Source organism: Callospermophilus lateralis, chromosome 18, assembly GCF_048772815.1.
Source record: "Callospermophilus lateralis isolate mCalLat2 chromosome 18, mCalLat2.hap1, whole genome shotgun sequence".
NCBI lineage: Eukaryota > Metazoa > Chordata > Mammalia > Rodentia > Sciuridae > Callospermophilus > Callospermophilus lateralis.
Window position 1 is genome coordinate 55,638,406 of NC_135322.1, and position 15,519 is coordinate 55,653,924.

Sequence of the window (15,519 nt, forward strand, 5' to 3'; positions counted from 1 at the left end):
AAAGACCTCAGCTCCCTGAGGAGGAGGGATTGCCAGGACACCTACACCCTGGATAGGGGACAGGAACACCATCCCTTGGGGGGCAACATGGACAACCCCATTCCCATGTCCCCTGGATCACAGAAAGACACACGTGGTAGGTGTTTCTGATTAGATCAATTTATTGGAAATCACTGGAGTGGGAATGGCCGGAACCATGGTTCAGTTGGCTGCCAGGATCTCCTGAACCCAGGGTATGAGTGCAGTGACGCGGGCATACACAGCAGGGGTGGTGGTAGAGCAGGTGCCGCTGCCCCAGGACACGATGCCCACCAGAGTCCAGGCTCCATTCTTCTGGCAGACCAGAGGGCCCCCAGAGTCGCCCTGAAGGAGAGAGAAGGAACTTGTCTCCAAGCCTGACAGGGGTGCCTGGCTATGGGAGACCAACCTTGCACATGACTGAGTCACACTCCCCGGCTGGGTGCTGAGGCACTCAGTCACAGAAATGTGGCAGAGCTTTCCCCACCCTTCTTGGGTTTGAGGGTTGGTGTCTCGTGCATGGGTGTGTCTTGGTATAGCCCCATGGGTGAAGCCACGCTCACCTGTTCCTTTGTAATATAACCCCTTGCCCTGTTTAGGATAGAATCTTCCATGGAAGTGCCTTGTGTGTGTCCCCTCTTCTTACTGTGCCCCTGGGTGTGGCCTACCCAGGTGTACCTCCTGGCCTGACCAGATCTGGGCTCTGACAGCAAGTGGACAGCACCCAGGTGTCCGTCAACCTGCTGACAGTGGACATCTGGAAAATAGACTCAGCCCCCTGAAACCTGACCCCTTGCCTCATTTGAATAGCTTCTCCTCAATAAAAGGGGTCAGCGCGTGTTCTCACTCTCTCTCTTCCTGCGGACCCTTAAGGTCAGAGGAGCTGTCACAGCGAATCCAAAGAAAAAGGTATCTGTGTCTCTTATGTGGTTATTTTGTGCAGCCCAGTTAGCCCAGTTTACCTGAGCCTTTTAGTTGTGATAACAGAAACCCAGCACCTGGCCCACTGGAATCCAGGGAGCGGGCAGGGAAACGACTTTTGTGAGCACAGTGATCATGACCAAACTGCGCACATCTGGACTGGGTGGCAGTCCAGCTCTGCTCCTGGAGGAGCCTGGCCATTGTCTGAAGCCAGCTGGCTCCTCCAGCTCACAGAGCCAATGTGGGGGCTGGATTCCCGTGGGCAGCACAGCACCAGGCCTGGCCAGGGGACCCTCCTTGGGCATCTTTTAGCATCAGTCTGGCCTTCTGGTGGGCACGGGGGAAGGTGAAGGTAAGCAGAGAAGGGCAGAGGGGAGTGGGCAGCTCAGGCCTCTGGGGAGGGAGGAGAGCTGTGGCCCTCCTGGCCTGACCAGGTCTGGGCTCTGTCAGGGAGTGGACAGCACCAAGTGGCCGTACCATGCAGGAGGAGACGCCGCTGGCCCCAGCACAGATCATCACATCAGTGATCTTGCTGCCCCAGGACTTCTTGCAGTCAGCAGTGGACACCAGGGGGAGGACTGCCTGCTGCAGCTTGTCAGGGGTCTTGTTGGCTGCAGAGACAAGAGAAGGCACAGTCAGGGACCCTCAGGCCCACCAGCCACGGAGAGCGGGGGACCAGGAAAGTTCCTGATCCTTAAAATCAGCTGTGGGCACAGCGCCTGTCAGGTCCACCCTGTCCAGCCCTGGGGCCTCCGCCCGGCAGCCACTGTGGGCAGGCAGCATGAGGGGCCCCTTCTTTCTTCCCAGGGAAGGGGTAGACTTCCTCGAAGGGGACACCTGCAACCTGCCACTCTCAGGGAGGGCCAGGAAGCACCTCCCTTCTCCCCTCCTTGGCCGCCTCTGTCTGTAACAGAACAGGGGACTCTGCAGGGAGAAAATCGAGTGATAAGCTGAGAGGTGGCTCGGGGCAGGTGAGCCAGGCTTCCTTCTCAGGACTCTGAACAGACCTGGGCATTGAACTCCTAGCCATACGGGGGAACTGGACACTCCCTGCCTGAGCCGGACAGACGACCACACTGGACACGTCCTCTGTGGGTCCCACATAGGCCTGTGAGGCCTCCCTACTTGTGCCTAGGTTTAGGGGCTTTCTGATCAAGCATATCACTACCAACCTTTTACCTTCATTTTTATTTGCATTTGGTCGATTTAAAATTTTTAACTCATTTGGACATTTTATAGATTTTTTAATAAAGGAATGGGAAGACTTACGAATGTTGGGATTTAGACAACAACAACAAAAAAAGCCAGATGAGGCCTAGCTGGAGACCCCCACTGGTCAGGCAGCCCCAATGCCAGGGACAGCACCCGCTGTGCAAAGGCAGGTCACACTTACCATTGTACTTGGTCTTGCCCCAGCCGGTGGTGACACACTGTGTCCCAGCGGGGAAATCGTCATTAGCGTCAGGCAGACACACAGCAGACACGGTCTGGGAGAAGCGGGCAGGCGTGGCTAGCTTCAGCAGGGTGATGTCATTGCGGACAGTCAGCAGGCTGAACTTGGGGTTCTTGAAAACCTGTGGGCGAGGACCAGACAGGTGAGGCCCGCGAGCGCTCAGGGTCTGCGGGTTTCCAGGAGACAGGCTCTTTCAGGTGGCCCTTTAGGACAGCAGACCCACAGGAACCAGGGAAAAGGATTGTAGGGTCATCCCAGCCCCACTGCGTTCCCTTGCTGTGCCAGCTCCTCTGCCCCTGAGCTGGGCCCCTGCCCTGTCCAGCTGGCCTGTGTACCTTTGCGATCTTGATGACCTGGATGTTCTCTTTATCGGAGCCCTGGTCAAACTCTCCAGCCACCACCAGGTCGGTTGTCCTAGGCAATGAGACATGGAGGGTTGAGGACGGGGAGTGGGCCCTGTGCCCTGCCTCACCCTGACTGGAGCTGGTAGCAGAATCCCAAGGCTGCCCAGTGCTCACTTGACTCCGCAGTGGGCAGCAGTGACCACCCAGTTCTCGCTGATGAGGGAGCCCCCGCAGAAGTGGAAGCCAGTTTTGTCCTGGTGAGGAAGAAGATGAGGGTCACTACTCCCACCTGCAGCCTGTACCCCCAGCCCAGCCAGTACCCCAGAACGCCCCTCTCACCTGCAGGGACACCTGCCAGGGCCAGGAGCCAGGGATAGCATCCTCTCCATTGACGATCCTCGACAGGCCACTCAGCACGGGGTGGATGGCAGGTACCCCGCAGCCTGAGGGGGCCATAAGGGAGCCAGGTGAAGGGCTTTAGCTGGGATTCAATCTGACCTAAACTGCCCATTTTGCAGGATTCCTGATTTCTACTTCAACCCCCCAGTCCAGCTCAGGACCCCACAGAACAGTACCACCTCCTCTGGAAAATTCTCCTAGCTGCCAATCTCAGTCATGTTTCCAGGGATGCAGATGGACATGGCTGTCCCCACCCAGACCTGCCCTGCCAGAAGGAAAAAATGGGCTGGGCCATCAGACTGCCTGGGCTCCACTCTAGGTCCCCCTTCTTCTCTGTAGACCTTAGACCAGTCAAGGCTGCATTCCAATTCTCAGCTTTCTCAGTTGTTAAATGGAGAGAACAATTCAGTTTCCCAGGTCAAAGCTTTGCTGTTAGATTGTTGGGAGCAGGGGATGTCATACCCCCTACTTGAGAGGCTTAGGCAGGAAGATTGCAAGTTTGAGGCCAGCCTCTGCAACTTAACAAGACCCTGACTCAAAAAATAAAAAGGACTGGGCATGTAGCTCAATGGTAGAGCAACCCTGGGTTCAATCACCAATACAACAAAGAAATAAATAAAAACATCTTAGCAGGGTGCTGAGCTAAGTGGTGCACAGCTATAATCCCAGCCACTTGGAAGGCCGAGGCAGGAGGATTGCTTAGAGTCTCGCAGTTTAGGGGCAGCCTCAAGAGAAAACCAAAACCTTCCAAAAATAAAATAAAAATAATTAACAAAAGAAGATGTAATACCTGAAGCAAACCTACAAAAAGGTAAGAACTGCTAAATCCTGACAGTAGACATGTGGATGCCATTTTCTTTTTATTATCTCTTTTCTTCCTCTTTAATAGAAAACACAATGCTCAGCACGTGCCCAGCATGATAAATACGAACACTGTGTGGACGCCAGGGAGGTCTGCAGCCCTCACCCCTCCCACAGCACCCCAGCTGAGCCCCTTCTGGGCCACAGACCATGGCTGGGTGTAGGTTTGTCTTTTCTCCTACTGAGCAGGGTGGGAGGGCTCAGAAAGCCCCAAAAGACCCCTTTTCTCCCTGCAGGTGCCTGAGTCCTGCTCCTGGGGACAGGGAATGGGGCTCAGCCCTAGCTCAGGGTCATGCCCCTCTGGTTCCTCCAATGGGGCCCCACTGCAGGGTCCACAAGGGGCTCAGGAACCTCCTCTCTGGCCTCCTCCCAAGCCTGGCCGGTTACTGGGTCCCAACACTCACCGAAGGCGGTCCCCAGGAGGGTGAAGCAGGAGAGAAGCCACAGAGAGGCCATGGTGCTTCAGTCAGGAAAGGTGCCGCCTGCCTGCCCTGGAGCCCCTTTTATGTCGCTGAGGATCTCAAGCTGAGGCCAGTCCCTCTGGCCCTGCCCAACCAGGAAGGCCTAGAAGCCGCGCTCCCTGTTATCCAGGGTCCTTGGGCGATAAGTCGGGGTCCAGATTTCCCACTCCTGGCTCTCATCCTGGAACACCCTGGGAAGAGGACAGCTGCTCCATTCCAAAGCCACCTGCGAGCCTCAGCAACACCCGGCACCCCAGGTGCTGAGGCCAAGGCAGTGCCAGGCAGGCGCTCAGCCCCTCAGAGCCAGCTCATGCAGACTTTGCCAGGAGGCAGAGCAGGGGACTCTGTCACTCCTAGTGCCACCGGTGGGCTTCCCAGCTCCTAATTAAATGCAATCCCATCACAAGGTTCAAAGAAGCCTGACCGGGTAGCCCGGAGGCCCCCAGAATCTCTCCTGCTGCTGGCTCAGGACCATAAACATGGACTTCAGGTTCTCAGTGAAGAGTGTTTCAACGGGGGACATTCATCGAAAAGCAAAAGGTTGCATGGACACTCAGAATTATCTAGGGGGTCACCTGTGCCCAGTCCCACCCACAGTCCCTGTGTGGAGAGGACTGAGAAGGAATAGCAGAAACTGGTCCAAGCGAGCAGGACAGTGCCACTGGTCTTTGTAAAGTCAAAGTGTGGATTTGAACTTGAATCAGTTTTGGAGTTGTGTGTTCTCCGTCACAGAGGCCAGTCACAATGCTTAGCATCTGGTTGAAGTGGAACCAGGCCATGAGGGTCCTGCAGGCCCCGGCCCGTGTCTGTGTGGCCCACAGTCCCAGCCTAACTGATACCCAGGCTTTTCTACACCCTAACCACCTGTGTGGCAGCCCCGGGGTGCAGCCCAGTGTCAGCCCTGACTTTGAGCATAAGGAATTCATATAACCCAGGTCCCAGGCCTGGGTTATTTATTGAAATATTAATATTTGGGGGGGTTCCCCCTCACTCATTCCAAGTAGATGGCCCACACATTTGTATTTTCCTTCTCCCAGGGACTTTTCCAGAGCAGCAAGCCGCAAACAGCCCAGTTAGGTCAACTGTGAGAACTAACCTCACTGCGAACTTGAGAACAGGAGGTGTCTGTCCTGGGAAGGCTCCAGGGCGAGGGAGGGAGACAAGCCTTGAACCATCCTTTGGGGGATCCAAGCTGGAAGTGTGGAGCCCCAGGAAGGGGTCACAGGGCTGCAGACAGCCACCACCTCATCTTACTTCCTCAGTGATGTCCTTACGCAACCATGGTTTGCAACAGCAGAGGCTGGGTTTGAGTAACAACCAGGCTTGTACCTTGCTTGTGGTGTTGGCTGCACTTAGAGCACTGCACACTGATCTGTGGTTCGCCATATATAAACACTTCAATATAATTATTTATTGATGGAAAGGACAGTTGGGATATGACTCCTCAGAGGCAGGACCTGAATGGGGGGGGGGTCCTTCATCTACAGAGGCTAGACTCTAGTCAGGTGTCCAGGTTCCAGTGTCTTGGAAGTGCCAGTACTAAGGGACCCATGTCCAGTGCCCCACAGACCCCTCCAATGTCCCAATGCCAGGCAAGCCTGTTACTTCAGCACAACACCCACTCAAGGCCAAACCCAAGGAAGCTGCAGGGTATAGTTGTATCCTGGATCAGGGCCTCCTATTTTTACAAAACACTTCCCCCAAACCCAGGATGCCTTGAAGAGCCCTGCCTGTGGACGCCATTCCCTGTGAGAATACGGATCTCCTGAGTACCTCTCTGTGACTGAACTTCTCCCTGCCTTGCTTACTAGAGGCCACATGCGACAGGGCAATAGTGCAGACTGGGTAGGGCTTCCTGAAATCCCTGGGGCTGGTGGACCCAATCCATGAACATGGGAATTGCTTCTCCCTAGGAATTTGCAGGAGCGGAGATGGATGCGCTCCAGGAGCCTGTGAGAAGAGGCGTAACTCCAAGGCAGACCAGGAGGGAAGAGTCAGAAATTCTAGGGGAAAAGTGGAACCCAGGAAAATACAGTAAAGAGTACTGCAAACTTGAGAGACTAAAGATCCATCAATCATCCATTGACTGATGACTGCTTGTTAGTTGTTAAGCAACAGCCAAGGCAGAGCCATGGCCTGAGGGGAGGTGAGACTGATGTTCTGCTTCACAGTTTTCATGGTCCCTAGCCTGACAGCAACTCTGCCACCAATGCCTGAGTCTTCCCTGTGCATTAGCACCCAGCAGGGGAGGGGAAAGGGCATGGTGGTACTTCCTTGGGAGGCTCCCCTAGATCAGGCCTGAAAGTGACACACTTTAGGGATCCACATTCCATTGGCTAAGCTCTGCCACATGACTGCATCTGACCCAAGGGACACTGGCCATGGCAGTGGTCTAGCTGGGTGTGGAGGAGCAAGAGACCATTCAATTTGGAAGCTGTTGGCACTCTGGAAGTGGGAGCTGGCGTCCACTTAGCAGCACATGCACTGAGATGGGGATGCTGAGAGCTGGCAGGCAGAGAGGAAGTCAGCAGAAACACAGGGTTTGCACACAGCACGAGAGGGGGACTGTCTTCCAAGTGAGCTGCAGTGGGACCTGCTAGACTGAGGGGGCAAAATGCACCTTTCATGCAGAAAACATTCCCCTCCACCACACCTGGAGCAGGATGAACCCTGGTGGGGAGAGTTTGGGCAAAGAAGCGCTCTTAAATTGCTCCACATGGGGATTGTGCCATCAACTACTGGCTCTGTGAGAAACGTCCTAATCTCTGGGGTAAACAGTTCCCAAATTCTATGTCCTTTAGAAGTGCCAGTACTAAGGGACCCATGCCCAGTGCCCCACAGTCCCCTCCAATGTCCCAATGCCGGGCAGGCCTGTTACTCTGGAAGGGAAATTTCACAAAGGTGACCCTCAGAATGGGGCAAGGGTTCCAAAGCCTGTATTTCGCTATTGAAGAAAAAGGTGGACAATCAGTGGCATGACTTGATTGGTGGCGAAGCCCACATAACAGCAACTTTGCCATCTTAAGCCATTTGTAAGTGAACAGTCCAGTGCGTGAGGCCCATTCCCAAGAAGGCCAGCAGACGTCCACATCAAGATGCAGAGGTGACTTCCCAGACCACAGCGCACGCACAGGGACGCCCTTAACAAAAAGGGAGAAGCTGCTGCCCCCCTGGACCCCTGGGTGAGCTTCAGAAGCGTGGTGACAGGAGCAGGATGAAAGGAGGACCGTTCACGACCATGTCACATGAAGTTCCAGAGCCCATGGAGAGAGTCCAGCATTCTGCCCCCCCACCCCCGGGTGGGAGGAAGGAAGGAGGAGGAAGGAAGGCGACAGGGCCCGGGCAGCAGGGACGTCTCCTCCTCTGCCACCTCTGGCCCGGCTGTGGTCCCGGAGGGGCGCGGACCTCCGACCCCCGCGCAGCCTCAGACCCGCCCCTAACTCGTCGCTTTCCGGGGCTTCTGGGTCTCGGGTGGGGTCGGTGTGGCGAGCGCAGGGCGGGGCCGGTTGCAGGGTCCCCCAAGCAGGAGTCCCGCACCTGCGCCCCGACCCCGAGCCCCGCAGCTGCGCGGGTTCCCACGGCCCGCGCCGGAGGTGCAGGCTCCCACTGCCACGTGTCGCAGCGGGCGGGGCTGCAGGGGCTGTCGGGGCGGGCCCCGGGCGGGTCCCGGGAGGGTCCCTCCCCACCTGCTGGGCCCTCTGGGCAGACGATCAGGTGGCCCCGCCAGGTCCTTTCTCGGCTGCCCCCTTAACCGCTGAACCCCCCCGCTGCTGTCCCTAGTCTCAGCCCTTCCGCCACCAGGGGCTGCCTCTGCTGTTCCCTCTGAGTGACAGCACCTCCTGCAGGATCCTTTGTCACTCAGGAAACTCCTAGGTTGTTAAATTGGTGTCCTTTCAGGGTGTCCTAAAGACCTTGGCCTTTTTGTATCAATGAAGATAAAGATAAAATAACTTTTGAGCTGGTGGCCACGCATATTTGACTTATTTATTTTTAATTGACTTTTCCTTGAAGATCCGACCCACCCCATGTGTCTGCCAAAGGCAGGAATTTGGGTTTCTTTTCCTTCTTTTATTCCAGGAGAGGTCTGGCCAGCCTGGCTGACAGGGGGAACTGCAATGTGCACACAGGTCAGGAGATACTGAATCCTGTTCCCCTTCTGCTTTCCCACCGGATACATGTGGCCATGCCTCTCCCATCTTTTTTTTTTTTTTAATACTTATTTTTTAAATATTACACAACATCTTTGTTTGTGGTGCTGAGGATCAAACCCGGGCCGCACGCATGTGCCAGGCGAGCGCACTACCCCTTGAGCCACATCCCCAACCCACATGCCTCTCCCATCTTCTAACATGAGCAAAGGGCATGAGCAGGCAGTTGGTTCAAGAAAAAACAAGGACTGTTAGGCTTGGTCCTGGTGCTTTCAACATGGATCATGTCCTTCTGTCACACATACATAGAAAGGAATCAGAGAGGGTGAGTAAATTGCCTGAGGCTCCATAACTTCTGACACCAAAACCTGTACTGTGAACAAATACATCATGGTCATCGATGCAATGGAAATACCAACAGCCATGGTTCATCATTTCTTATGCCCTTTGGGGGCTTGCCCTACACCTGGCAGCCTAAACCCCAAATTTCTCCCTCCTCCCCACTTCCCACCCTGTGAACCAAACCAGTAGCCAGGTCTACCTGCTGCCTCCACGCCCAGCCTGGTGCCTTGAGCCCAGCCTCCGCCAGCTCTCGCGGGGGAGCTGCTGGCCCAGCACCCTGGCTTCTCCATAGTCTCAGTCTTGCCCTAAGTAGCCACATGGCCACCTCCAGGATCCTGTGCACACTGACTCCTGAAGGAGGGGACCTTGCACGGAGTGAAGGCAGCTTGTCCCTCTGAGCCACTCAGCCCAAGTGGCTACCCCAGACCTCCAGCAGAGCCCTCTTGGCCATTCCCAAGACCAGGTGGTGCGTCCTCAACCCCTGGCCAGTCACTCCTCTGTTCCACAGCAGGGGGCAAAAGCCTGGTCCCCAAACCTCTCCCCTCTTGACCACACTACCCAGGGCTATTTGAACAACAAATGGACTCAGGTATTTGTGCAAGGTCCTCCAGAACACAAGAGATTAAGTTGGGGCTCATATGGTGGGCTTCTGAATGCAACCTCAGAGCAGGGCTGGAGGAGGAAGAATGCAGGTCAAAAGTCCCCTTGTTCAGCCCCGGCTTGGCCCTTGGCCCTTGTCCCCACGCTCCACTGTGGACTGCAGCTGCTGCCATCCCAGGGACCCCTGCCAGCCCTGTTCTATCACATCTTCCCACCAGGGCACACACCCGGGGAAGGGATTATCACTCCAAGGTCTCAGATAACAGCCTGCGCTCAGGGATATAAGGGGCAGCCCTAGGCGGGTGCGCTCCTCTCTTTAACTTCAGCACCACAGCCTGCCCTGACCCCCACCTACTGCCTTTGGTTGGTGCCCGTGCTGACAGGAAGGCTGGGTCCCCTTCACCCCCAATCCTGCCCCCAGTTGAGCCGTGCAGTGTTGGGAGCCAGGGTGAGTCCCACCCCCTCTGAGCCTCACTGGCCCCAGCTCTATAGGGGGGACATCGGGAGGGTTGGACCAGACCACATTCTCGCTCACAGGCCCAGATGCGACCCCACAACCCGGCAGCTGGGGAGCCCTGTTCCTAACCCCATGTCCAGTCAGCCTGAGGCCCCAAAGGAGGCAGAATTTGTAAAGCTGTCCTGAGGCCTGAACCCTGTGTAGGGGATAGGGAGGCTGGTGTGGAGGGACAAAATCTTCTCGGAGCAGTCAGCAGTGAGTATGGGGCTTTGGTGGCCCCTTCAAACCCTTCCATTTTGAAACTCTGAAACTTACCCTTTTAGCCTCCAGTCACTGAGCACCTACTATGTGCTGCTGCTTCAGGCAACTTTTTTTTTTTTTTTTTTTTTTTTGGTGCTGGGGTGGAACCCAGGTCCTGGTGCAGGCTAGGCCAGCACCCCACCACTGAGCTACACCCCAGACTTTTGTCACACATCTTCATACCAACCCTGTGAGCCTGGCACCAGATCTTCTTTTGCTGGTGGGGAAACTGACTTCCACCAAGCAGGCAATGCTGGGCCCAGGCTGAAACACAGAGCCTAGCTCCCTGGTCCTCCCTGCTCCCTCACTGCCCCTGTTGGGCTTCCCTTGACAGGGAGCGTGGGCGACTGAGTCTTCTGCCTCCTCTGCTCAGCACAAGTCACACCGAGTTGCACCTGAGAGGTACCAGGACTAAGGTGGGAGAGTCAGGGCTGGCTTCCCAGAGGAGGGAAGGGGTGAGCCAGGCTGGGTCCCAGAAGCTGGCCCAGGTAAGGGTGAAAGAAGTTGGGACTTAGTGGCCTCAATCTCAAACTTGGCCTCTCCCCTCACCCTACCCTAACCCCCAGGATGCAGGTTCCTGCCATCCACCCGGTGCTGAGTGACCTGTTCAGGATCGTCAATAGAGAGGATGCTGTCCCTGGCTTCTTGCCCTGGCAGGTGTCCCTGCAGGTGAGAGGGGCATTTTGTGTAGTCGGGGGCACTCTGGGGTGCTGGCCAGGCTGGGGGTGCAGGCTGCAGCCCAGGTGGGAGTAGTGACCCTCATCTTCTTCCTCACCAGGACAAAACCGGCTTCCACTTCTGCGGGGGCTCCCTCATCAGCGAGAACTGGGTGGTCACCGCTGCCCACTGTGGAGTCAAGTGAGCACTGGGCAGCCTTGGGATTCTGCTACCAGCTCCAGTCAGGGTGAGGCAGGGCACAGGGCCCACTCCCTGTCCTCAACGCTCTATGTCTCATTGCCTAGGACAACCGACCTGGTGGTGGCTGAAGAGTTTGACTAGGGCTCCGATAAAGAGAACATCCAGGTCATCAAGATCACAAAGGCACACAGACCAGCTGGACAGGGCAGGGGCACAGCTCAGGGGCAGAGGGAGCTGGCACAGCAAGGGAATGTGGTGGGGCTGGGATGGCCCCAGAATCCTTTTTCCTGGCTCCCGTGGGTCTGCGGTCCTGAAGGGCCACCTGAAAGAGCCTGTCTCCTGGAAACCTGCAGACCCTGAGCGCTCGCGGGCCTCACCTGTCTGGTCCTCGCCCACAGGTTTTCAAGAACCCCAACTTCAGCCTGCTGACTGTCCGCAATGACATCACCCTGCTGAAGCTAACACGCCTGCCCGCTTCTCCCAGACTGTGTCTGCTGTGTGCCTGTCTGACGCTGATGACGATTTCTCTGCTGGGACATAGAGTGTCACCTCTGGCTGGGGCAAGACCAGTCACATTAATGACAAGCCAGTCTGGTTGGGAAATGAGCACGATGGGCTGTGGTGCTGACCACCCATCCTGCCCACCAGACTGTAGCACTGTGCCTGGGGCCACCAGGGCAACCAGGCTGCACAGTGGTGGCCCTGCCCCTCCTCTCAAATGCCAACTGCACAGTCCTCAGCAGCAAGACCACTGCTGCCATGCAAGATCATCCCCTGCACAGTCCAGGCTCCTGGCTCTCCCCACACCCTCTCCTCCCCGATCCTGGATGGGTTCACGCAAAAGCCAGGCCTTGGGTAGGGAGAGAGGAAACAGGAATACTAAATAGGTGTTTCTCCAGGACCCTTCCCTCTCTCCAGGGACACGCCAGCCATGAATAGGCAGGGAGACAGGACCCCTGGCTGATCACTGATGGTATCAGCAGAGGGTGCCAGGAAAGGGCTCTACTCTTAGAGTTGCCATTGGCATCCAAAGAACAACACTTCCTGGAGTTGTGCAGTATTCAGCCTGGACAGTGGGACATGGTGGCCCAGAAAGGCTCAGGCAGCCCTTGCCTGCTTACCGTGGCCCTATAGCCACCTCCACCCCCCCTTCCTTTGTTAGTCAAACCATCTTTATCGAGCTTCTATTTTGGGACCTCACCCTGAGGGTGGCCCAGACTTCCAGGGGCACAAACCACCCAAGGATCTGCTGACTCTTCCATTATCCATCCACCCAGTGAGCATGTACTGAACATCTACTGGTGTCAGGCCCTGGACTGGCCTCTAGGAATAATGTCCAGGGGTCCCTGGGCCAGGCTGCCTGCACTGCCTGATCAAAGCCCCTTCTCCCTCTCCTGTAGTCTGACTCTGGGGGGCCCCCTGGTCTGCCAGAAGGATGGAGCCTGGACTCTGGTGGGTACCATGTCTTGGGGCAGCAGTACCCGCCCCACCTCCAGCATGCCCGTGTCACAGAGCTCACGTCCTGGGTGTAGCAGATCCTGACGGTCATCTGAATCCCTGAACCAGCTCTGGCCTCCTCTTACCCTGCTCCCCACAAAGCCTGAAATGCCTGGAGTGCCTGTCAGTGCTGTTTCCCTGGGGGACTCCAAGTCCTCACTTTGCTCCTGAGCTTGGGCCTTCCCTGGTTTGGACTGGGCTGGGTCAGACCAGGGTTTTAAGAGGGTCCCTTCGTAGTCTTCTTCATTTGGGCTTTAGCTTCCCATGCGGTGGCCAGGAATGACATAGGCAAATGAAATGGGGGTGAAAAGAGGGATGATGGAAGACAGGCATGCACCTGTAATCCCAGCAATTTGGGAGGCTGAGGCAGGATGATTGTGAGTTTGAACCCAAAAGAAAAAAGAAAAAGGCACAGCTCGGGAGGATCGTGAGTTCAAAGCCAGCCTCAGCAAAAGCGAGGCACTAAGCAACTCAGTGGGACCCTGTCTCTAAATAAAATACAAAAAGGGGCTGGGGATGTGGCTCAGCAGTCAACTGCCCCTGAGTTCAATCCCTGGAAAGAAAGAAAAGAGAGAAAAGAAAGAAAGAAAGAGGAAAAAGGGAAGAAGGAAGATGGGATCTGGATGGGTGGAGCTGCTGGTCAACCTAAAAGGCCTTCTCCACTCCCATCTCATGCCATCAGGACATCGGGGCCCTTACCTGTCAGCATGCTCAGAGACCCTCCCTGGGGAGCCAGCGGCTGGGGAACTGGCCTGTTCGGCCCCACCTGCCTGTGGTTCTGGGGACTCTTCCCCATGATGGCCCCTCCAGGGTGCCTCTTTCCCAGTCCTATGCTAGAGCCAGGTGACTTTATCAGCCCAAGGACTCGTGATAAGGAGGGATGGCAAGGCAAGCTGTGATTGGTGGGCTCAGTAAACATAATGCCCCCCTCCCCCGCCATACACCATCACAGGCCTCTGGCTGGTCCTCAGCCTCCCCTGAGGGTAGCAGCTGGTGAGTGGGAGGCCCAGGCAGCCTGGAAGCCCCCTCCCCCTCACACCTGCCTGCTGGGGCCCAAACACCCAGAAGCAGGAAATGGGCTGTGGGGATGCAAGTCCTTCTACCACTGAGCACCCCCCTCTGTGGGGCACCAGGTTCCCCCTGGTGGCCAGTTGTGCCATCTTCTCATACCCTGCCAGGCACCTGCCCACTCCTCTGGGCACTCCTTCTCAGTCCCCCTGGGTATTTTTGCTTGCTTGGCTCTCCTGGGCCTCAGCTATGCTTGGAGGAACCTCAAACTCAAGTAGACATATCTGGGTCCCCTCTCTTGTCTTGGTTTCATCCATCTATTCAGTCACCCACCCCAGAAGCCAGGGGTCACCTGGTTTGTTCACCTTCTAAATTTGTCTTCCAGCCCCTGGTCTCTGCCACCCCAGCCTTCCCACAACCATCCCTCCAGCCCCCTGTGAGCTCCTCCGGCTCAGCCCTGTGGCCCTGTGGGCAGCCTCTTGGGTCTGTATCTCCAGGCACCCAACCCATTCCTGCTGCAGACTCCCAGGGGAGGGTAACCGAGGCCTATGTCCCAGAACTCTGAGCTCAGAGGGGAACAGAGCAGGTCAGAGCAGCTGCCCACTGTGGGGGTCTCTGAACCCAGCTTCCTAACTCTGATCCCCAACTTAATGCCCAGATTCTTGGGCCCCCTCTGCAAGGGCACCTGAAGGTGGCTGTCAGGCTAGAGGCGGGTGCCCTGCAGTGGCCAAAGCTCTAGATACAAGTGTGCCAAGGAGGCCTGGAAGTGTCAGGTCTTTATCCTGGCCTGCTGGGCACCATTCCATGCCTGTCCCCACCCTCCAGGCTTCAGTCTCCCCTCCACCCCATGCTGAGGGGCCCGTCCAGGATCATCAATGGGAAGAATGCTGTCCCCAGTCCCTGGTCTTGGCAGGTGTCCCTTAGGTGAGAGGGCATTCTGGGCGTGTGGGGGTCACTCTGGGGTGCTGGCCACGCTAGGGGTGCAGCCCAGGTGGGAGTAGTGACCTTTACCTTCTTCCTCCCCAGGACAGGACTGGCTTCCACTTCTGCAGGGTTCCCTCATCAGCCAGAACTGTTGCCTACTGTGTGGTCAGGTAAGTCTAAAGCTCAGGAAACTGGGGTCCCCAGGGCCAGAGGACCCTCATCCCTCTCAACCTCAACCAAACACTGCACTCAGAAGCAAAAGGGTCTGCGCAAAACCTCCTATAACTCAGCTGCAACCTGCAGAGACAGCCACCCTAGTGCTGCCACTCCACCTCCTAAGACGTGCCCCCCAGGCCACCTGTATTGCAGCATGGGGAACCCTGGGAGGTCAGTCCTGTGCCTTCATTGTGCAAACAGGGAAAACAAGACCCAAAACAAGAGCGGGATGCACTGAGGCCCTATGAGATTCAGTGGCTCAGCTAGGGTGCAGCCTACTGGGAACACTTCCTTGCCCTCTGAGGTGTCAGCCATGAGCCCTTGTATGGGCTGCCACCTCTCCTCTCCCCAAGAAGGGACACTGCATGGTAGCCAGGGCATCTGGCTTTGCCTCTGAATAGGAGCCCCTTCAGGTGCTGAGGTAGTCAGGAGATGGACTGGTGTGACCACAGCAGGGTGACAGCAGGCTCTGGGAGCGAGACCTCCTGGGGAACGGGCAAAGCCCCTGGCCAGTGCCCTTGGCCCTTCAGGGCCCACCAGCAACTCTACCCAGATGTCTCCTCTTTCCCACGCATACCTTCTGCTTCTGAAATGTTTGGGCTGGGATGTGGCTCAGGGCTGGAGCATTGCCTGGCATGAGTGAGGCCTGGGCTCGTCCCTAGCACCGTAACCAATGAATACGTTTTTCTCATTGGTTTCTTGTGGTGCTGGG

At 56.5% G+C, this 15,519-nt stretch overlaps 1 protein-coding gene and 1 pseudogene across 1 annotated transcript; one reads left to right on the forward strand and one right to left on the reverse strand.

Moving 5' to 3' along the window:
- Positions 1 to 201: 201 nt before the first annotated feature.
- LOC143383941 (chymotrypsinogen B) lies at positions 202 to 4,452 on the reverse strand. Its single transcript, XM_076838961.1, has 7 exons — positions 4,401 to 4,452; positions 3,076 to 3,179; positions 2,911 to 2,990; positions 2,728 to 2,806; positions 2,333 to 2,513; positions 1,417 to 1,550; positions 202 to 363 (listed from the first exon to the last, which is right to left on the reverse strand). Exons 1-7 carry the CDS (start codon positions 4,450 to 4,452, stop codon positions 202 to 204), a joined length of 792 nt encoding a protein of 263 aa, XP_076695076.1.
- Positions 4,453 to 10,871: 6,419 nt separating this feature from the next.
- LOC143383249 (chymotrypsinogen B-like) lies at positions 10,872 to 12,723 on the forward strand (annotated as a pseudogene).
- Positions 12,724 to 15,519: the final 2,796 nt, after the last annotated feature.

Excerpts from the sequence above, each read along its gene's own strand:
- LOC143383941 (XM_076838961.1), bottom strand. The coding sequence starts at position 4,452 with ATGGCCTCTCTGTGGCTTCTCTCCTGCTTCACCCTCCTGGGGACCGCC. Across the intron at positions 2,991-3,075 it reads CCTGGCAGGTGTCCCTGCAG|GACAAAACTGGCTTCCACTT; the intron begins GTGAGAGGGGCG and ends CTTCCTCACCAG. Across the intron at positions 1,551-2,332 it reads GGGCAAGACCAAGTACAATG|CCAACAAGACCCCTGACAAG; the intron begins GTAAGTGTGACC and ends TTGTCTCTGCAG.